We start from the raw sequence: 23,222 nt of genomic DNA on the forward strand, positions 1-23,222 counted from the left end.
AATGCACACATATCAGCAAACAATGTGAGGAAGGAACTAGCTTTAACGAAACAAATTTTCTTAAATTAAGTACCGTGACTAAGTACTTTAATTCCTTTTCTTCCAGCCTTAAAGGATCATTTGACAGGGAACCTTTTAAATTAAACGGGAGTCACCCGTACTCTCTGCTACCCTGGGGGGTCGCGGGTCTCACAGCCCCCGCAGGCGCGGCTGGACCAGCCCGGGCCTCTCCCCTCCTCACTTCCTCGCCCCCCTCATTCCACCTCCCCCGTCGCCCACTCCCCCTCTCTCCTCCCCCGTGACCCTTGACCCCAGCTAATCTGCATAGAGGAATGACAGGCATCCGCTGGGCAGGATCCGCCGCGCCGGCTACGGCCGGCCGGGCTGGGAGACCCGCGAAGGGGAGAAGGTGAGGGGACCCGGTGGGCAGCTCCGCACGGACCGGGAAATGAACGCTTGGGAATCTGTCTGCGAGCGGACCCATGATCCAAGGACCAAAAGAGCCGCGTGATCGCCCGACCTGGCCCTGCGACCCGAGACATGGGCCAGACCTCGGTCTCCACGCTGTCCCCGCAGCCCAGCAGCGGTGAGTCCGGGGCGCACGCTATGCGCTCCCGCCCCGCGGGTGCTGGGCTGGCTCGGGGCAGCCTGGGCGGTCGAGGGCTCCGCGGCGAGCCGGGCTCTGCCCGAACCCGCCAAGTCCCTCCGAGAAACCCGAGAGGTAGCGCTCCCCCAAACTCTTTGTCGTGGAAAAGTGGAATGCCTTTTGGGATCCAGCCGATTTTACCTTAAAGGCACAGGCTCCATTTTCTCTCCGAGATGCCTCGCTTTGGTGTTTCTCTGAATCTCTTCTGAGCCTGAAATTTACGAGAAACGCCATTGGCGTATTGCTTTGTTTTAAAAACGCGAAACTTAAAGAGCAAGATAAACTCGCCAACAGGTTTTTCTGTATTTACACTTGGCTTCCGAACAGACTAGAACTGAATTCTTTCAAGCTTGTCAACTGATTTATGGTTTGTGTTTCGGAGTAGAAGTGCTGTTTGCCTTCTTTTATCCTGGCAGAACGCTGAATACTTAATAACCAAGAGAAAAAAGCTTAATTGTTTCAAATGATACTTGTTTATTAGACACAAGCTATAAAATTTGGGGAAACGTTTCATGAACCCGGTTATTCAGGGCTAAAGATCATTTGATGGAAACGCGTGTAATGTTTCTGAGCTGTACTGCCCTGTTTTAAGTCTCTTTTTAACATTTTCTTTAAAAAAAAAAAAAAGGAAGGAAGGTACATCTGGCGTTTCTCCAGTAGTGTAGGGATAAACAACTTTTTGGTGGCGATACTTGTGATTGGATAATGAAACATACTTAAAAGATACTATTTTGATATGTTTTTCCATCAAGAATTAAAAAACAAAACCTCAAAGGGGGCATTTACGTTATTCCTTGAGATATTTGATACACTCTTCAAATTGTGTAAACATCAACAGGATCTTGCTGAAAGGAAATGACAGGGCAGAGATGAAGGGTTCTTTTTGTTGTTGTTGTTTTAATCAGCTCCAGGATGTCTCTAACTAGATAGCATTCTACCATTCCAGCCTCCCCCAGCATGGGTTTGTTTATATTGTAGAGCTTCACTCCCTGAAATATCATAAGCTTTGCTCCGGCTTATGTTAATGCCTCAGGAGAACCAGCCGTCTGCAAAGGAGAGGAATCAGAATCCAAAAAAGATCACACCTTCCCTTACTGTCATTGACAAGGTTGTACAGCGCTGCTGCCGAACAGAAGAGACTTAATGTTGATAGCTTTTTGGGAATTTGAGGGGGAGTGTTGATTAGGATCTTAATTTTAGTAAACTATTTTGTGCAATTAAGGCTTACTTTCCTTTGTCTTACTTTAAAGCAGTGTGACTTCTTTCATTTCAAGGAAGAGTTAGATTTTTAAATTTCGGCGCTGGCAAAGCATAGAGTTAGATCAGTACTCCAATACAACAGGTATAAAGTACTGCCCTGAATTTAGTTCTTTAGCCACAAAGTATTGTTAGGGTTAATATTAGAAAAGTGGATTTTGCATTTATAAAAATCAAAGAATGTTACATAAATGATGCCTAAGAAGCAAAGTAGAATCCTAAAATGTGACCTTCCTTCCTAACCCAGTACAGCAAAAAATACCCAGATTGCTGTAATTCCTAATATGTAATTCCTAATACAATGACTAATCATGTCAAGAGATTGGGCAGTTTATTTATAAGTAATTTAAACAAAAAGTTATGCTTGACCATGAAAGATATTTCAGAGAAATCTCTCATGGAATGGTGTTATACTTAAATTACAGGTCCTCCGTTTAGTTGATTAAAAGTTTGTGTATCTTGGAGTGACCAATTCAGACATCATGAGTAGAGGGGTTTTTTGGTTTTGTTTTGTTGGTTAAGGGATGATAGTTGCTATGACTGAAGTTTTTTAATGTTAAGAGCGGAGCAGTTTTCTCATGATATCCATTTATATCCTCTAAGTGTATTACTATCACTCCATTTCCCTGAAGTTTTGCCTTTAGATTCCAAATGAAAATGAAAAAACAACAAAAACAGAACATTTGGTTGCCATATCTTAAGTTTTATGTTCATGTTGGTGTTCTTCTCTGAGTCTGAGAATGTCAAACCCTCTACCCTTGCATGTATTTTGTTCACTCCTCGTTAGCTGTTTGCCACAGGCTTCACAAGTGGTGTGAAGATCTTTGTTCTGTGTGATCTCAGGCATCTATAGTTGTTTAAGTCTAGAGTGGCTGCTAGGAATTACAGTGGCGAAGAGGATTCCCGTCGTAAATGCTTAACGGGGAAAATCTGTTTGAGTCTAAGGAGTCAATAGCACAGAGTCTGATAGTTTATACTTGTTACTCAGTTTGGGCTTTTGTAAAAATCAGCACTATAGGCCACAAGTTAGCTTGCTTTTCTTTCTTGATTTCAGGCTCTTTTGAGCCTTTCAGCTTAGGGCTGCATCTAGGTTCTAAGAAGACCAAGTAATAATGATTTCTGAAAACGTGCAGTTAGAGTCATTCTTTCTTTTTTTTCTTTTTTGCGGTGCGTGGGCCTCTCACTGTTGTGGCCTCTCCCGTTGCGGGGCACAGGCTCCGGACGCGCAGGCTCAGCGGCCATGGCTCACGGGCCCAGCCGCTCCGCGGCATGTGGGATCTTCCTGGACCAGGGCACGAACCCATGTCCCCTGCATCGGCAGGCGGACTCTCAACCACTGCGCCACCAGGGAAGCCCATTATTTCTATTTTTTAAAACAGCTTCATTGACATATAATTAACATACCATAAAATTCACCCATCGAAAGTGTACGATTCGTTGTTTTTCAGTACATTCATTGTGTTCTGCAGCCATCGATCCTTGTTCCCATCCTTCTCAACCCCCGACTCCTAGCCCTAATTAACCACTAATCCACTTTCTGCTTCTGTAGGTTTGCTTATTCTGAAGAATTTGTATAAGTGGGATCATACAACACAACACGCCTTTTGTGACTGGCTTCTTTCACCTAGCATAATGTTTTCAAGGGTCATCCATGTTGTAGCATGTATCAGTACTTCATTTCTTATTATTGCCAAATAATATCCCACTGTATTAATATACCACATTTTATTTATCCATCCATCAGTTGATGGACATTTGGGTTATTTTTACCTCTTGACTCTCTGAACGGTGCTGCCATGAACTTCAGGTAAAAGTTTTTGTGAACATATGTTTTTATTTCTCTTGGGTATATATCTAGGAGTGGAATTGCTGGGTCATATGGTAACTCTATCTTTGTTATGTTATATTTTAAGGAACTGCCAGTTTTCCAAAGCGGCTGTACCATTTTACATTGCCTCCAGCAGTATATGAAGGTTCCAATTTCTCCACAGCCTCTTCAACACTTGTTACTGTCTTTTGATTATGGCTAATCTAGTAAGTGTGAAGTTGTATTTCATTGTGGTTTTGATTTGCATTTCCCTGATTACTTATGACATTGAGCATCTTTTCGTGTGCTTATTGGCCATTTGTATATCTTCTTTGGAGAAATGTCTATTCAGATCCTTTGCTTAATTTTAATTGGGTGATTTGACCTGCTATTATTGAGTTATAAGAGTTCTTTGTATACTGGATACAAGTCCCTTATCAGATATATGATTTGCAAATACTTTCTCCCATTTTCAGAGTTGTGTTTTCACTTTCTTGATACTATGATTTGCAACTGAAATTTTTTATTGTGTTCAGTTTATCTATTTTGTTGTTGTTGTTTGCACTTTTGGTCTCCTATCTAGGAAACCATAAACTAACCACTGTCAAGGTTTACACATATGTTTCCTTCTAAGAGTTTTATAATTTTAGCTCTTACATTTAGGTCTGTGATACATTTTTTAATATTTATGTGTAGTGTGGTGTAGGGCTCCAGTTTCATTCTTTTGCATGTGGATATCCAATTGTCCAGGACCATTTTTCGAAAAGGTGATTCTTTCCCTGTTGAATTGTCTCGGTACCCTTGTCAAAAATCAGATGACCATATATGTCAAATTTATTCCTGAACTCTCAATTCTATCCCATTGATGTATATGTCTACTAATATGCTACACTGTCAAGATTACTGTAGCTTTGTACTAAGTTTTGAAATAGAAAAGTGTGAGTCTTCTCACTTTGTTCTTTTCCAAGATTCTTTTGGCTATTCTGGTCCCCTTGCATTTTCGAATGAATTTTATAATCAGCTTGTCAATGTCTGCAAAAAATCCAGCTGAGACGTTGATAGGGATTGTGTTGAACTTGTAGATCAATTTGAATAATATTGCTCTCTTAACAATATGAAGTGTTTCAACCCGTAAAGACAAGAAATGGAAATGTACAATGTCTTTCCATTTATTTAGATCTTCTTTGATTTTTTTCCACAATGTTTTTTAGTTTTCAGTGTATGTTTTGTTAAATTTATCAGTATTTTTATCATTTTTATGCTATTTTAAATGAAATTGCACTCATTTCATTTTCAGAATGTGGCTTGCTAGTGTATAGAATATAGAAAATTGATTTTTATATATTGATCTTGTACCCTGTAAATTTAGTGAACTCATTTTTTTAGTCCTAATAATTTTTCAGTGGATTCCTTGGTATTTCTGTATACAAGATCACATTATGTACAAGATTTATATACAAGGTCATGTGCAAACAGAGATACTTTTACTTCGTCTTTTCCATCTGAATGTCTTTTATTTCTTTTCCCTGTCTAGTTGCCTTCACTTATTATGCAGTGTAATGTTAAAGAGAAGAGGCAAGAGTGAACATTCTTGTCTTGTTTCTGATCTAAGGAGGAAAGCAATCAGTCTTTCAGAATTAAATGTCATGTTAGCTGTGGTTTTTTCATAGATGCCCTTTATCAAAAAGTTCCCTTCTATTCTTAGTTTGTGAGCATCTTTATCATGCAACTGTTAGATTTTGTCCAAGCCTTTTTCTTTTTGCCCCTATTGAGATGATCATATGATTTTTGTCCTTCATTGTATTAATTATGGCATATTACATTAATTTCAGATGTTAAACCAACCTTGCATTCCTGCGACAAAGATTACTTGGATATGATATATAATCTTTTTTATATGTTGCTGGTTTTGATTTCCTCGTATTTTATTGAGGATTAGATTTATTATTTCTAAGCACAGGCTAAACAGGTATGTCCCCAAATAGGGGGGTTTCAGTACCCTCTGACCTCATTCCTTAGAGGGGTTGAGACTTCTGGCGTTCTCATTGCCAAGTACTGGGCATGACAGATTGGGTACAAAAAGTTTGTTGAGAATATGAATGAGTCAACAAATATTCTCAATGCAGTCTGACTACTTTAAGCTAATGATTATATGAATGCGAATTTTGTATTATTTTCATTCTTTTTAACTTCAAGAATTGCATGCTACGCTGGCTCTGTTGTCTGTCGGGTGGTATTTGAATCTAGTGACTATTTTTTTCAGTCTTCAGCCCCACCCCATGTTCACTGTGCCACAGAGCAGCTCTTGGCTGTTTTGCATGAGCCCTTGAGTTGAAAGGGCAGACAAAGCCACTCTTCTCATTTTTAGAAGACAAGGGAACAAGTGAATAAAGTATGCAGGATCACACCTAGGCCATGATAGAACCTATATCTGTCTGTGTTTCTGGGTTTCCATATTTTGGTCAGTGCCTTATTTCTGCCCTGCCCAGGATATTCATCCATTTCCTTGTAAAGCCAGTATTAAAAGAAATCGTAAAACAAAAACGGATAGTTCATTTTTCTTAATGCAAATAACATGCATATGATCAAAAGTCAAACTTTACAAGACAGTTCAGGATAAAAGTGAATTTTATTCCCTCCCAGACCCCTAGTCCCTCCCTTTTAAATTATAACGCAGCATGAACAGCTTTTTTTCATTACAGTCTTCACGTATGTGTCTTTATCAAAATACAAGCAAGACGTAATATGCTTGCTGCTCCCGAGTTTGAGTTTTTCATATGATGTAAACTTGAAAATATTTCATATTGATGTTTTTAATCTAGAAACAGTATTATAATATGTGGATATCTCATAATTTCCTTTAAAAGAACTCTATTGTGTTTTTATATTTTGTTTGTATTTTTATATTGTTTCTGGGTTCTTTTGTGTGTGTGCTATTATGAACAAAGCTGAAATGAACATCCTTATCTAAACATCTCACGCTACCTGTACCAGTAAAATCCTAGGGATGGAATTGCTGGGTCAAAAGATTTGTTTGTTTTATTTTGATAGACTTTGCCGAATTATCTCTAAGGACTGTATCAGTATATCTGCTCACTAGATGAGATTTCCTTTTTCTGCACTCTCTCACCACCACTGCATACTCTCTTAAAGCTTATGGCCCTTTGTGAGAAATAGAAAGCACTCTCTCTGGGTGAGGCAGCCCGGCAGGCATATGGTTTAACAGGCAGTAGAGTAGCAGGAATTCTGTCCCAACTCACTCCTGTCGTCCAGTTGTCCTTGTGCAGTGAACACTCTGCAAAACTGTATAGGACCACAGTGTTGGGCATAATTAATTTTTAAAAATCCTTGTAAATCTATATGTAAAAAGTGATATCTCATTTTGATTATAAGTGAAATCGGGCATTTGTATTTCTTTTTCTCTGAATTGCCTATTTATAGTTTTTCCTTATTTTATGTTTTCTTTTTTCAAAGATTTGTATGTTAAGGAGATTAGCCTTATGTCTGTAATATACTGTGAATATTTTTCTGTGTTTTTCTTACCTCTTCTGTTTGTTTGATTTTTTTTAATATAAAAACTTTAAACTTTTATGGAGTCAAATCTATCCGTTTCTTTCTTACAAACTAGAATTATTAAAAACGTGCTTTCCTTTGCTGTTTTTCTCATATTTGACTATTTAATCTCTGTAATTTTTTCTGATTTAAAGTGAATGATTTAATGATATTAAATCCTTAAACTTCTGCATGGCAAAAAAATCAGCAGCATACTGAAAAAGGAAATCATAAAGTTGACAAAATATTTGCATTGCATATAGAAAACAATGATTAAATATCTCAGTGTAGTAAGACCTTAAAAATCAGTGAGAAAAAGAAATCAATGAGAAATGGTAAAACTCAAATAGAAAAATGAGTCAAGAACATGAACAGGAATTTTTCAAAATATCTAATGGCCATAATGGTGAGCTCCCTATGGGTCAGGAATTATTCTAAGTGCTTTACTTGAATTAACTTTTTAATCCTCACAACATCCATATAGGGTAACTACCATTAATATCCACATTTTGCAGATGAGGAAACTGAAGCACAAGAGTTAACTTGCCCACATTGCTTAATCGAAGAAGAAATGCGAGTGACCATTTGGTGTAATGAGTAAAATTTAAGCAATTCAGTGAAAAAAAATGGATGCCATCGATCACCTATGAATTTAGTAAAGATTAAAAGGAATGATTTCCAGGAGATGATTGTCTTGTGGTAGTTTAAATTGGTACAACCTATCAGGAGAGCAGTTTGGTAATATATATTAAAAATCTTAAAATGTGCATATACTCAGACCCAGCATTTCCACTTCTAGAAGTATATTGTTAAGATAGTAATTATTTGCTCACCAGAGCAATGTTCATCAGAGCCAAAGTATTGGAAATAACCTAATAGTCAAACAACACGAGAATTAATTGGGATATAGTCATGTAAGGATATAGTCATGTAATAAAACAGACCATTTAAAAATGATATAGGGGCTTCCCTGGTGGCGCAGTAGCTGAGAGTCCGCCTGCCGATGCAGGGGACGCGGGTTCGTGCCCCGGTCCGGGAAGATCCCACATGCCGCGGAGCGGCTGGGCCCGTGAGCCATGGCCGCTGAGCCTGAGCGTCCAGAGCCTGTGCTCTGCAACGGGAGAGGCCACAACAGTGAGAGGCCCGCGTACTGCAAAAAAAAGATATAAAAATATTTTTGAAAAGCGATTTTCATAATAAACAGCATAAAAATATGAAATGGCAGTTTTCTGAAGTTACATGATTCTATTTTTAAAATACGTGCATAAAGAAAAATCTACATGAGCAGAGAAAGAGAGAGGAAATTCATTTCTGAAAAGATAGTGTGACAGTCATGGCTTTCCTCTGCTTTGGGCATGATCAAGGCCAGAGCTTCCCCCTGCAGCATCCACCTGGCCCTCCACTGGAATTAAAGCCATGAGCTGACCTGCAACTATATCAGGTTTTCTCTGGCTGTCATGGACTCTGACGCCACTTTAAGTTCAATTGCCATTTTTCAACCAGTCCTATTCTTTTTCTTTGTGAATTCAATGGTGAAAGCAAAAATATAGCCCCTAAGATAGCTTTTTAGGTTTATTTTTTTTTCTTAGTCTGTTTGATCATAATGCAAATGTCAGTCACTTAGAGAAAGAAAAGGAGCAAAAATTTGAACCTCAACTACTTCTCTTTGGTCCATTGGTCATCAGTCTGGTCAGTGAGTAATATCCCAAATGTTTTTAGCTTAAATTTATTTTATCTTCAGCCATTTGAAAAAATAACAACCAATGGGCGAGTCAGACTTCATCCTTTGCTTACTTAATGCAGGAGGGAAGGAGATAAGAAACCTGGATTGTTGATCCTCTAATTAAGCCTCTTTAATTTGAATAGAGGAAAGGTTCCAACATGTTTTCCTGTTCTGGGGACTTTAGTGTGAGTCTCTATGCTTGGGAATAAAGATTCATATTTGGTGAAGACTCAACTTATGTAAAAGTGATATGGAGATAGAAATAGTCTTAGGAAAATAAACACTTCCTGGTTGCTCCATCCCCCATCCCCATCTGAAGCAGGGGAACCAAAACCAAAAACAACAGTTTTTGTTTCCCAGAAGGGAATGGGCAGATAACATTACATTAAAAAGTTGGGTCTAACCATTATCATTTATATTTGTAAACTACTCCTGTATTTTCATTTCAAGGGACTGGATGTGTTCATTCATGTAAATCTTCTGTCAAATATAACATTGCAACCCTTAACACTAGGAAAATTTTGGTGTATTCCTGTAAATCCGCTCATTTTGTGAGGGGATAGTAAGGAGAACGAGTGGCACCTTCATCTAACAAACAGTTCCTGAACTGAAGTAATTAAGTGTCAGTTGCCTGGGCTAAGCTTTGGGGAAGTTCCAAAGATAAATCACGCACCGGCCTTGCCCACAAAGGTCTGAGCCCAGGATACACTTAGTGAAGATGTGTGGAAATGGGGCTGGAAGAGAAGGGACCCCAGAGAACCCTGGGGACAAATCAGGGAGGCCGAACAGTACAGAAGGGGAACAAGAATTCAGGCCCTGAGATGGAGAGGGTTGGAAGGCAAGAGGTCAAGACACAGGGGGTGAGAACCACAGAAGGCTTTTTATCAAGTGAGAGATGATTAGAGCTTTGCTTTAAAGGGGTGAATCTGCCTGCTGCTTGCAGTACTGATTTTGTGGGGGAGACTGAGGAGGGAGCAAGAGGTAAGCTGCGGTAATCCAACAAGGTGCAACGAGCACCTGACCTGGGGGTGCCTGGAGAACTGCGAGTAGGGTGATGCCCAAGTTTGTATCTGCAACTCTGCTCTTTCCTTTGCTCCAGGCTCAAATAGGCAACTGCCTGTTTCCCAGATCTGCTTGACTCCTTAATGGGCATCCCACAGGTCGCAGGTCTAAACGGAAGGCTTAATTTTGCCCTCCAAACCGGTTCTTCCCTTGACTTTCTGCATTTCACCAGATGATACCTCTGACCACTCACTCATTCTAGCCAAAAATCTAGGATTCACCCTTGGGTTTTTCCCTTTCCTGTTCACATTGATCCATCAGTATGTCCTGCCCATTTTTCTTCCAAAATAAATCTGAACTCCATTCACTTTCTCTCTCTCTCTCCCTCTCTCTCTCTCCCTCCCTCCCTCCCTCCCTCCGTCCCTCTCTCTCTCCCTCTCTCTCTCCCTCTCTCTCCCTCTCTCTCTCCCCTGCTGCCATACACACATCTAAACAGTGTGCTTACATTGCTAATTATTGGTTATTCAGCTTGACACATTATTACTGACCTCACAGTATGGAAATTGAAGATACAGCTTCCTCTTTCACACCGCTTCTCACCCCTGCCCCCAGCGAAGTCATGCATTTCCCATCCTCCGATGTTCTCATCTTCCCAACATTTTTCTATTGTGCCTTAGATTAGATCAGTATTCCTTATAACTACGCAAAAGCTGCTGACAGCTAGGCCGTGAGGTAAACCGTACTTCCTTTTTCCTTCCTGCATAGCTTTTGCTTTCCCTATTTGTGTTTTGGCTTGCTGAGGTTCCTATATCCTCATCCCCAAACCTTTCCCCAGTTACATAGATCTCTTCTCAAATATGTCCAGACAATTTTGATATTCTTTCAAGTTCTTCTTTGAGAAATTTACCTGAGGTCTTTGCTCTATTCCAGTTTGGACGGCATTTCCTGTAAGCCTGCTGCCCAGCTGTTGCCCTGGGATCTCTCTTCACATCGTCCCAGGAATTCCTTCCACTTCTCTCTTATGTTGAATCTTAGATAGCTGGATCCATGTCTGATTTTTTTCTGCATCTATTTCCTTATTTTGGCAGAGCACACAGATAGCTTCTTGAGAAAAGCTCATGGGACATTTTTTTTTTTTTGAGGCCTTGTATAAATACCTTTCTTTCTGGCTTCCTACTTGGTTGATGGCTTGGTTGGGTCATAAGGTAGCAAAGCAAACTTGCTGTATATGCACAAACACGTACCGTCACTTATAATTCATCACAATTAACATTTTCCCTTTATGTAGAAGACTAGTTTTTTTAGAAGTTTAGCAAATAGCTTTTAATTAATTTCAGAAGACTTTCTTGGTTGATTGTCCCACAAGAACTCAACTTTGACCTGCTTTTGTTATGGTCTAAAAACATTCTATGAAAGTTTAAAAGTTTTGGGGAATTCCCTGGTGGCCCAGTGGTTAGGACTCTGCGCTTCCACTGCAGGGGGCACGGGTTCTATCCCTGGTCTGGGAACTAAGATCCCGCATGCTGTGCGGCATGGCCAAAAAAACAAAACAAAACAAAAAACAGTTTTATAGCTGAACAGACTAATTAAAATATGTTTACTATGATAATAATCTGCTACCATTTTTAAAAGATTCATGTTTAAGGTCTGTATAGAATAACTGTATTTTTCCTGTATTTTGTGCATCTTACTGGTATTTTAAGGGTGTGTCATCCTTGTGGGATACTGGTCTGGATGGAAATCTGGGGTATTACAAGTGAAGGTTAGTATTCCACAGACTTGCCCAGTTGTGAGAATTACCTAGTGTGCTTGCTAAAAACACTCATTTCAGGGCTCCATATTCTAGACCAGAAAAATCAGAATCTTTTCGAGAAGGTTCTCAGAATCTGGGTTTTTAACAAGTGTTACAGAAGATTCTTGAGGTGAGAGACCTTCTCTAGAGATTAGCAGTATTTAAAAGGTGGCTTCAGATGAAAATTTCTCTTCCCCAACAATGTGTGTCTTCTCTCTCTTTTTTTTTTTTTTTTGTTTTTTGGGGTTATCCCTAGCTGTGTATCTTCTCTTGAAAAGAGGTAGAAATTACAGAATGTCCAGTTCAAAACACTAATGTTCTGTACCCAGCGCCTTGATGGATTTGGTCATTAATATGTCCTGTTCACGAGCAAATATTCCCATTGCCAAGTACAATTTTGGCAAAATCTCATTGCCAGAAAATATTTTGCCCTTACGTACATTTTATTAATATTATAAGCTGCGAAATAATTCATTTCCCACAGTAGTCAGGTTTGAGCTAAATGTAGTTAACATTAGAAGGGGAAGAGGTTTCAGCAGGGCAATTACCCTTTAAGGCACAGAATTTCAACTCTGTTGCCTTTTCGGGAAGACCCCTGTGAACTTCATCAGAGGTAGCCGCATGCTAATTACTTCAAGAGGAACCAAAGTCAAAGAACAGGGTGTTGGGTGAAAACAGGTATTTAATAATGAGTGTGAGGACCTGTAAGAAAGATTTGAGTAAAACATATTTCTAAAAAGGAGGCCGAGCCCTTTTCTGGTTCAGAAGTGTGGGCAGCAAATCCTGAGAACTCCAAAAGCAAGCAATCATTTACTTAAAAATTCTTTTCATATGTTCCTTTTTGGAAACGTGTGGCTTTTTATTTTTGCCTCTGTACTTCAGGGGTCTTTCCTTTCAGTGGTGGGCCCATTTGCAGTACCTTGCCCACTGTGAAGTATATTCCAGTAAGTTTTAATTGGGATCTCTTAAAAGCTTTTCCTAAAGAGTCTCTTAGCCTCTCCAAGGAAGGCCACCATTGTTTGCCTCAGGTGTTCTGAGGAAGACCTGCTGAGCTGGCCTTGGACCTTCCTTTTGTTTTGTTTTGTTTTGTTTTTGCGGTACGCGGACCTCTCACTGTTGTGGCCTCTCCCGTTGTGGAGCACAGGCTCCGGACGCGCAGGCTCAGCGGCCATGGCTCATGGGCCCAGCCGCTCCGCGGCATGTGGGATCCTCCCAGACCGGGGCACGAACCCGTGTCCCCTGCATCGGCAGGTGGACTGTCAACCACTGCGCCACCAGGGAAGTCCTGGACCTTCCTTCTAGAATAAAAATGTTTCTGACAACAACTGGGTAGCCTCATAGGACTGAGAGGGGCAACCTGATGGACAATTCAGGATTGCTGTTGCCAATTCCATCTATTTTAAAGGGATTTTTGTGTTTTTCAAAATTTCCTCTACATCTTTAAAGTTAACTTGTGCTGGCCTGCCAGGCTGTCTGCGGAGGAGCCAGCTGAGGATGGAAACTTGGAATAAGGCAGAACGAGTTAACGGAGCTCACGTCGAATGTTACTGCGGGCCCAACTGAGCTGAGCTTCATTTTCCTAACGTCTTCTAAAATGGAATTGTATACATATGTGTGCAACTGGTATTCTGTCTCTTGGAAAGTACTCGGCTGCCAGTTTTTTGAAAGAAAACATGAAAAGGATAAAATCAATCTTGAGATTTTAAAAAGAATCTAGAACTGTGCACTTTTAGAAAACTGACCCCCCTGAATCATCTAACCACAGAATGTCAGAACACGTTATAGCTCATTCTTCAAATGGTGATGTTTTAATTTACCAAGCCATCATAAAGTCAGCAGAGCAGAAGCCTTTAGAGACGCTTTCTTTTCCCCTCTTTGCGGTGGAGAGAGGTAGAGGTGAGGTTGAAAGCCGTGTGACATTTTCACTGCCTTCGATGTATGAATACATAGCTTTACAGACAATAATAAATGTCTCTATTAGTTTGCTAGGGCTACTGTAACAAATTATCACAGACTGAGTGGCTTAAGCAACCGAAATTTATTTTCTCACAGTTTCAGCGTCCAAGAACTTAGGACTTAGATGTCCAAAGGACTTCCCTGGTGGTCCACTGGTAGAGAATCCGTCTTCCAATGCAGGGGACTCAGGTTCGGTCCCTGGTTGGGGAACTAAGATCCCACATGCCCCGGGCAACTAAGTCCGCGTGCTGCAACTACTGAGCTCGTGCACCTCAATGAGAGAGCCTGCATACTGCAAACTACACAGCCCACATGCACTGGAGCCCGCGTGCCACAATTAGAAAATAGAAAACCTGCATGCCACAGCTAGAGAGAAGCCTGTGCACCTCAATGAAAGGTCCCGTGTGCCGCAAGTGAGACCCGACACAGCCAAAAAAAAAAAAGGAACTTAGAAGTCCAAGATCAAGGTTTGTTTTCTTCTGAGGCCTCCGGGGCTTGTAGATGCCACCTTCTTCCTTCTTCCTGTGTCCTTGTACGGTCTTTCCTCTGTGAACTCACATGTCTATGTCCAAAATTATTTTCTTGTAAAGACACCAGTCATATTGGATGAGGGCCCACTCGTAGGACCTCATTTTACCTTAATTACCTCCTTAAGGGCCATATCCAATACAGTCATATTCTGAGATTCTTGGAATTGGCTTCAACATGTGAATTTGGGGAGACACAATTCAGGCTGTAACACTGTCCTTAAAACAAGTTTACAAACTGGGATCCATTCACAATGGCCCATAAGCACATCAGATCCATTGTTCTTTTCTCTGGGTTCTTCAGTTCCACTCCTTAACAGAGTGAGCCTCTTCTCTGCTCACTCCAACAATGCCACTTATTCAGTAGATACGACTTGAGTAAGAGGATGCACTGAAGGTGATTTTCAGCAATGGCAATCAACCTGTGTCACTAGGCAGTGCCACTCAAGAAGTGAAGCATAGACTGTAAAGCGTATATAGGGTGAAATTGGTAAATAGTCTACGGGAACATTATATTTCCACCATAATTGTGTAAGAAATAATTACCAGTATCTTGTGATAAGAACACCAACTTGATTTGAGTCATGCTGACAGAAAAAAAAGAGCTTATCAAGATTCTGATGCCAGTGTGGTCAGCAACTATATATGCGCTGCCTGACTGGTTTTATAATCTTCTTTGAGGTCCCCGGATGGGAGGCAGTCTATTTTGAGAAGTGTTTTGTTGTCACTCCATATATACTTTTTTTTTTCCTCGATTTGATTTTTCTTACTCTGTATGCTATCATTGTCTTAGATGTGTTTGATATCCAGCAGAGTGACATGTCTCCTCACAAAGAGCTGCTAAAATAAGAAGGAAAATGGATAGGGATGCTAAAGAAAGATAGTGTTTAAACACCTGTCAAAGTAAAACCAGAACAAGAATGTTCTCACCAGAAAATGTAGCAGCCCCATTGAGTCAGGTTGGTAATCCAAAGATGACTCGTGTGTGACTAAACACATTTGTGTTATACCCCATCACGTTGCAAAACACCCAGAAGGCTTTCGTTGATACCTTCCTATCTCTTATTAAATTTCACAGGACACTCTTCGCTGGGATGGACAGTTGGAGTGGACTGGCTCATTTTGTCACAAGTCATGAAGACAGTTCTTCAAAAGCACACTCACCTCCTTGAGGTTCAAAATTCCTTAATTTAAATGGAATAGGTCCCTCAAGACATTTAGGCACACAAGTAAGATTTGGGTGCATCTGAATCTAGCAATCCTAGATCCTCTCTGAAAAGGATTTAAAATTCTCTAGTAACCTCAGAAATTATTTCATTTTTTAAAGGCGTCTTCTGGACCAGGAGTTTCCTCGAAGTAAGTTAGACCTTGAGATGTCTGAGATAGAAAACATTGCCAGAAAAAGCTGCACATAGGACCCAGTTCTTTCGGGTCTTGATCTGGATTCAAATAGTGATGGGGTGGCAGTGGGGGCACGCAGGAACCCTTAGCCAAGCCTCCACACCCCTTAGTTGTGACTGTCACTTTCGTCTTTTAAGGCATTTTGCAGATTAGAATCTGAACACTCAATCTAAGGAAAGTTAAAAGTCACAGAACATTGGTGCCCTTCCAGGTGAGAACACTTCACTTGGACCAAGACCCTGATATTTCAGATGCAAAATTCAGTATCCTAAGGCTTAGAAAATGAAGTCTTTATTATAAAGTGGAAATAACGGGTCAGGTTTAATTAATAATTGCTTGTGGTCTTGCAATGCCAGTCCAACCTTATTTTTATTCCTGGAGACCTAATCCTAGGGGCGAAGAGAAAGGGCACGAGGTTCTGGTTAGACCTCAAAAAGGGAAGGGTGTAGAATAAACAGAGGCCTCCTTTGCAATGATTTCTTCTCCAGTTCAGTGGCTAATGAGTCCCAGTAAACAGGAGTCCTTCAGGACTTAGCTATCTGTGTTGAACTTAAAGATGGCCTTAACTGCAAAGAATCTGAGGTTAAGAGTCACAAAATGGAACTGTTTTTCCTCTTTAGATTTTGACATTAGGCATATTTGGAAAAGGAGTAAAATGTAGTTTCCTATGCTTGGCAGCTATAGCAAAAAGAAAAAAAAACCCAAAAAACAAAACTAAACTAAAAGGAACAAAAACTTGTAGCCCAACTGGATGTAGACAGTTCCATAACTGGATTTTCAACATGAATCACTGAGTATTTTATTAACCAAGTAAGCAAGCAGTCTTTTGAATAAAATAGGTTTTTGTTAAAGTAATTTTTTATTTTCTGCAGGTTTAAGTGTAAAAACAAATTGTACAACTTCCCAGCGGGTGGGAAATAGAGCTGGGTCCGGTTCTAGCTACTCCCTTCCATTCTTGTAGGTGATGTTGACCTTCTTGCTTTGTGCCTTTCCTTAGTCCAGGGCATTTCTGCTAGAGAATAACGGGGCTGTCCCTTGAGCGCTCGTTGGTCTCAGCAGCTCCCAGCAATTGTCTTGAGAACAGTGGAGAACGAGGGTAGGTCTATGTAGGAGTCTGTTTGCGGGGGGTGGGGGGGTGTTTTGTTTTCCTGGAGCCCTCTGGAAGACCAGGAAAATAGCTTTCAAAGAAATTTCATTGCCCCCATGGCTACATATCAGAAATACTCCAATTCTATCATTTATTCGCCTCCAAACCTTTTAAGAACCCCTTTTCCACTTGCTCCACTTGCTTGAGTGGGAACTAGGAGAAGTGGGAGGCATTGACCTCTCTTGAATATTGATGAGGCAGGATGACCCTTCACATATATTATCTCTGTTACCCGGGCAACAACCCGAATGGTAATTGTGTTATCCCATTCTACGGATGAGGCAGAGACTCTGAAAGTTTCAAGGACTTGCCCAAGGTTACCAGCTAGGATGTGGAGGAAGAGCTTATTCAAGTCTTTCTGGCCCCAAAGCCCATGTTTTTCCTCTACAGTACTCACAGGTTTGCGTTTATATTTAAATGACTAATTATTTCTTTTTTAAAAAAATTTATTTTATTTTATTTTTGGCTGTGTTGGGTCTTCGTTGCTGTGTGCGGGCTTTCTCTAGTTGCGGCGAGCAGGGGCTACTCTTCGTTGTGGTGTGCGGGCTTCTCATTGCGGTGGCTTCTCTTGTTGCGGAGCATGGGCTCTAGGCACGCGGGATTCAGTAGTTGTGGCTCGTGGGCTCTAGAGCACAGGCTCAGTAGTTGTGGCGCACGGGCTTAGCTGCTCCACAGCATGTGGGATCTTCCCGGGCCAGGGCTCTAACCCATGTCCCCTGAACTGGCAGGCGGATTCTTAACCACAGCGTCAGCAGGGAAGCCCCTAATTATTTCTTTTTTAAAAAGCGTGTACAGAGTGTTACCAGGGTGCCAAATAAACTAAAGAATTTAACAAAACAAAACATTTTCTTCTTTGGAAGTTTTCATATAGAGCAACGTAAGTGTCAATCATTTCTCCATTTGTATTTTCCCCCCTTAAGATACTGGTATAACAGGAGATAATTTGATTCTCAATTGAAAGTAGAGATAGGAGAGGTGATGTTTTCTGTTTGGATTGGAACAAAAACTTGCTGGTTGCCAGTCTTCGAGAATGATTCCCAGTAACCGGACATGTTACATTATGTAGTCCGATATTTGCCGTCACGACCCTGGGCTGCTATGCAAAGGGCCTTGTAATTCTCCCAGTTTCTGATGTAGTTAGTGAATCAGAAGTCTGAAGTAGCAACACAGAGCTCAGTATCCCTAATATTGTTATGAAAGAATTTGGTTTCGGGTTAAAAATATGGTTTTCTAGATGGTTTCCTAGTTTTCTGAGAGATTCAAATTCTCATGTGCAATGCCTGAAAAGAATGGAAAAAAGAAAAACAATTGGGATTTAGTTCCAGTTTAGTTAGATAGCTTACCTTTCCTAGTTTCTTTACCATGAAAGTGAGTTGCCTCTCTGACTTCCCCTATTAGGACTGAAGACAAATCTGACATGCCTGATGTGCTCAGTGTTCAGAGAAGGGGCGATGTCAGCGTGGTGTGTGTGGATAGGTAGCTTCTTTAAAAAAAAAAAAAAATTTCACCACTGTGTGAAAAGAGAAAGTTCCTGAAAGATAATTTCACATCGGAATGATTCCAGCTGTTCTTTTCAGTGATTTGTCTTTGATGGTTGTCTTTTAAAATGAGTTAAAATTACATAGTAAGCAGCAGTTGTTTGTTCACCTGAAAAGTTTGTCAACAATGTGTGTACCATTCTTCTGACGGTTAATCATCCTTCCTGCTGGCTTTGATGTTTTCTCAATTTCAAACTTTAGTGTCTGTTATATTATCTTGCAAAATATTTGGAATTCTACAGGAAGGCACTGTTGGAAACAATTTCCTCTGTGTGAAAAATCTAAAGACCTGCTAAAATAAATCATGGCCTAGATAGGCCAGGCCTTGTAAATTATTGCCAAACACTTGTCCGTGACTTAGTTATTCATTCTGTAAATATTTATTAAGTACCTTCTGTGGCTTATGCACAGGGTGGGGGGCACCACCAGTAATAAAGCCCCTTTGGTCCCTATCCTCATGGGACTGCTGACATAGCAGGGAGGACCATCCCCTTTTCTTCATACACTTACTCCTTGAAGAGGCAAGTTTTTTCCCCCTACTCACTTAATAAGAATCACAATTAAAAATAATTTTATGGCTTCTGGAAAAGTCGGTGAGTTGCAACTAGCTACTTCTGAATCTCAGTTATGGGCTTTTTTTCATCATTCTAGTACACTTTCAACATTCCTTCAGGCCAGTATTGAAAATCTTAATAAAAATTATATCAGAAAAGAACTTTGGAATCAGCTGGTTGGCTTGATGGGGCCCTAATTGGATTCAGAGGCGTTCCGTGTGGTGTTATACCCAAGTCTTGCTGGTACAACTCGTTCTCTGGAACGCTTGCTTGACACACATGTCATTTTCAAGAAAGAAACCAAAATAGAACATTTTGTTAAGTGGGACATGTTTAGTGACTATATTGGAGGGAAAAAAATTAAAGTTAATCCTAAAGGCATCATTACTGTAAAATTATTTTTTTTTAAAACCACTAATAGAATTCTGCCTCTCTCTCTCTCTCTCTCTCTCATCTCCATCTCTAGAGAATTAGGTATACAAACTAAGGAATGTTCATCCTTTGCTTTTCAGTGACTTTTAAATAGTTTCCAGCTTAATTGAGACAGGGTGTTTCTACCTTTTAAGCAATGTTATGAAACTGGACTAAATCTCTGTAACGCACAAACAGTTTTATCCTGAAATTTAACTCAGAACTTGGAGACCATTTCATGCTATGCCTGCAGCCACCGCATCGCCTGTGCGCTCGGTACCTGCCATTTTTCTACATTGGAATGGATGGTCGCCAGGATAATGTCAGCCCCCATCATAGACCATAAGTCTCCTTAAGGGCAGAGATCCATTGCATTTTTGCTCACTGTCATAGCGCCAGTGCATTACCTTGTCTATAATAGTTACTCAAGAAATTAATTATGGATGGATGACTCCATTCCACAGGAAGCAGAGTTTCCCACATCCTCATCTTTCGGTGGACTTCTCCTTCCTCTTCTTTCTCATTGTGTCTGAAACCTGCCTCTCCTTGGCAGCTCTCCCCTGTCGGAAGAGGCTCAGTTTTCCTTCACCCCTTGCTGTTGACCTTCGATCCACTCCCGATCACCATTCCTGCCTGTTTTGCTTCCAGTATTGTATGGATTCTTATTTGAAATACGTGCCACCCTGCTGAGTTTCTCTTACCATCTCTTTGCCGCTGTCGTTTCCTGATTTCCTGGTCACTTCCTCATATGCACCACATTAGGTTCAGGCTCTGCTGCTCCACCCAAGCCTGCGGTTATCCTGAGGGCATTCAGTTCCCACAGGCTAGTCTGTTCTCTCTTGGATCTTCACTTTCTCCCTCCCTCCAGGCTCTTTCATCTCAGCCCATAAACGTGCTTGAGCATCTCCCCACACCTCGTGAACGTAAAACAAATCAACTAAACTTCTCCCTTTACCTGCTGATTCCTAGTACGAAAGAAGTCCCAGGTTCTTGGAATTTAACAGAACATTTTCTTACTGCTCTGGAAGTTTTCTTACAGAGCAACATAAATGTCAAGCATTTCTCCATGTGTGTTTTCCCCCCTTAGGATACCGGTATAACAGGAGATATATGATTCTCAGTTGAAAGTAGAGATAGGAGAGGTGATGTTCTCTGTTTGGATTGGAACAAAAACTTGCTGGTTGCCAGTCTTCGAGAATGATTCCCGGTAACCGGGCATGTTACATTATGTAGTCAGATATTTGCCGTCACGACCCTGGGCTGCTATGCAAAGGGCCTTGTAATTCTCCCAGTTTCTGATTTAGTGAATCAGAAGACTAAAGTAGCAACACAGAGCTCAGTATCCCTAATATTGTTATGACAGAATTTGGTTTCAGGTTAAAAATATGGTTTTATGGTTTTCTAGATGGCTTCCTAGTATTCTGAGAGATTCAGATTCTCATGTGTAATGCTTGAAAAGAATGGATAAAGCAAAAACAATTGGGATTTAGTTCCAATTTACTTAGATGATTTACCTTTCCGAGTAAAGGCTACTACCTCAATGTAATCAACCTCTAAGAGGTAAACTTAACTGCGCTTTGGTTTGAAAGACCACCCCAAATAACTTCTTTAACTTCAACTCTGATTTCTTGCTAATGTGCCGGTACTGTATTTCTGATTGTCTGCTGACATCTTCCCCTGAATGTTCGTAGCGCCTGAGCTCAAGCCATACATCTTGTCTCCAAGTCTCCATCTCCTCTTTGTATCCCACCACGTCCTCGGAGAGGTTCTGGCCATGAGTCGCCTGTGCCTTCTCCAGGCAGCTTCTCAGCCTCCTTACTTCCTCCTCAGTATCTCTTGCAGCCATTCATCATTTTCAGTCCATTTTCTCTCTTCCTGTCCAAGTTCAGATGGCTGGTGGCTGGGTTGTTACAGTCACCTCTTAACTGAATGACAGGGATATAAACCTGAGTGCCTTGGGGACTCTGTATGACTAATTGACATAAATTCTACCAGCTTTCTGCCTTCCATTGTATAAGCCTATGGCTTGTATCTCCTAGTGTCCTGAGTTCCATTGTATAAGGTTTCATTTCTGCCTTGGGGGGATAGTCCAGAGTTTTACATGTGGCCCCCAGGCTCTTCACAGAACTCGGTGTGACTGCCAGGGGACTGCAAAGAGAGTTAGTCATGTTATATGTAGACTCTCATGAATCTTTTGACCCAAAGATATTGGTCCAGATTTAATGTGTTATTTTAATAATACTTCTGTTACATTCATCCTCTATGGGAAATTTTTCGTAATTTTGTTGGGGGCAGAATGTAACCACTCACTTCAAAATCGTGAAATTCCATTAGATTTTTAAAAAATTTTTTACTGACTTTAGCATATATTTTATTTATTTATTTTTTGGCCGTACCATGCAACATGTGAGATCTTAGTACCCGGACCAGGGATCGAACCCGCTCCCCCTGCAGTGGAAGCGCCGAGTCTTAACCACTGGACCACCAGGGAAGTCTGCCAGCTTCTCTCCTAAAGTTTCCTCCCCATGTACACGCTCAGCATGAACTGAGTGGTCACCATCTTCACATAGAGGTGACATTTCTCTCTCACTTGGTAATTTGTCCACTGGAGACGTGTCAACTTTTTCTTCCTTTCCACAAGCACAGCACACCCTCCATACACCATGACCTGCTCCCCACCCCAGACTCTGAGGGTTGTTGGCTCAGGAAGGGAAGGAAGGTAGGAAGTTGGTTTGTTCCTTTCTTATTTCTCTGTAGCACACTTCTTTCTATTCCTAAACACAGCCATCATATCTCTTCCTAGAACACTTTGCTTATAGCAATAACAGTGATATATGAAACTTAAAATGCTTTTGTTTATATTAAAATTGATTTTCCATTTGCAAAGTGACCCTTTTCCTATTCAATCAGAGTTTCTTCAAACCCTAAATACAAGTGACAGTATTTAATCTGTTAAATATCCTGTAGCAAGTCTAGGGGATATTGTTCATGTCAGTGCACCAGGATGTCATACAGCTGCACAAACATGCTCCTTCTGCAGGTCTATCGTCCACAAGTTTAAACTCTGAAATTCTGTCAGTGTTTGCAAGACAGATGGAAGTCTTTAGTAGCTTTTCCCTTTGGGGGTTTAAAAATAATGGCTGCCTCTGTTAGAAAAACAAGTCAAAAAACTGATGGTATGAAATTTCTAAAATTAATACTATGTGAAATAAGGATTCTGTGCAATCAAATGACTGTAGTCAATGTAAGCGAAGAGGACACACTGCCTGCAACCAGCATGAAGTTAACTGTGGTGACAGTGGGCATTGTCTTGGAGAGTAAAACAGTATCTGCCCTATCTCGTTGGGTTAGTCCAAAGAAGCAGTTGGGCATAGAATTGAATTATTATTCATTAGGCTTTATGTCTCGCCTTCTCTTAAAATATAGCCCAATTCCCACCCACAGTCCCCTGACCCATCTTGTGCAAGGGATACTCAGGAGGCAAGCTACCTGAGTTTAAATCCCTCTGACCAGCTGTGTGACCTTGGGTAAGTTGCTTGGTCTCTCTGGACTTCAACTTCCTCACTTAAAAAATGGAAATCCTAATAGCACCTATTTTATAGGGTTGTGGTGACAACAAGGCAATAGTCATGAAGCACTTAGAACAGGTCCTAATGTGATGTAGAACTATACCAATCGTATTGAGCCTAGTGATCATTTAACTTAGTCTTATAATTTCCGCAGTGAAATATTGGGGTCCTTGCTCAAGGTCACAGGGCCAGTTAAGTAGCAGAGTTGGGTCTGTGACTCAGTTCTCTTCTTGGCTTTACAGTTAACCATCCCAACTGGATGGTCAAAACCCAGAACATTTACTGAGATTTATTGCCTGTCCTAATTGTGTGACATCTTTGCTTTTTGCTCTGCAGAGTC

At 40.7% G+C, this 23,222-nt stretch overlaps 1 protein-coding gene across 2 annotated transcripts in view; it reads left to right on the plus strand.

The window, feature by feature from the left end:
* Positions 1-355: 355 nt before the first annotated feature.
* The window catches only part of PHACTR2 (phosphatase and actin regulator 2), a 128,426-nt gene continuing 105,559 nt past the window's right edge, over positions 356-23,222 (plus strand). For both annotated transcript variants that reach the window (XM_030853293.2, XM_060283631.1), the window contains exon 1: positions 356-586. In XM_030853293.2, the coding sequence (XP_030709153.1) occupies positions 541-586 (46 nt within the window). In that variant the 5' untranslated portion in view covers positions 356-540. The remainder of the gene's footprint in view (positions 587-23,222) is intronic.

The sequence above is a fragment of the Globicephala melas genome, chromosome 14, assembly GCF_963455315.2.
Source record: "Globicephala melas chromosome 14, mGloMel1.2, whole genome shotgun sequence".
Classification (NCBI taxonomy): domain Eukaryota; kingdom Metazoa; phylum Chordata; class Mammalia; order Artiodactyla; family Delphinidae; genus Globicephala; species Globicephala melas.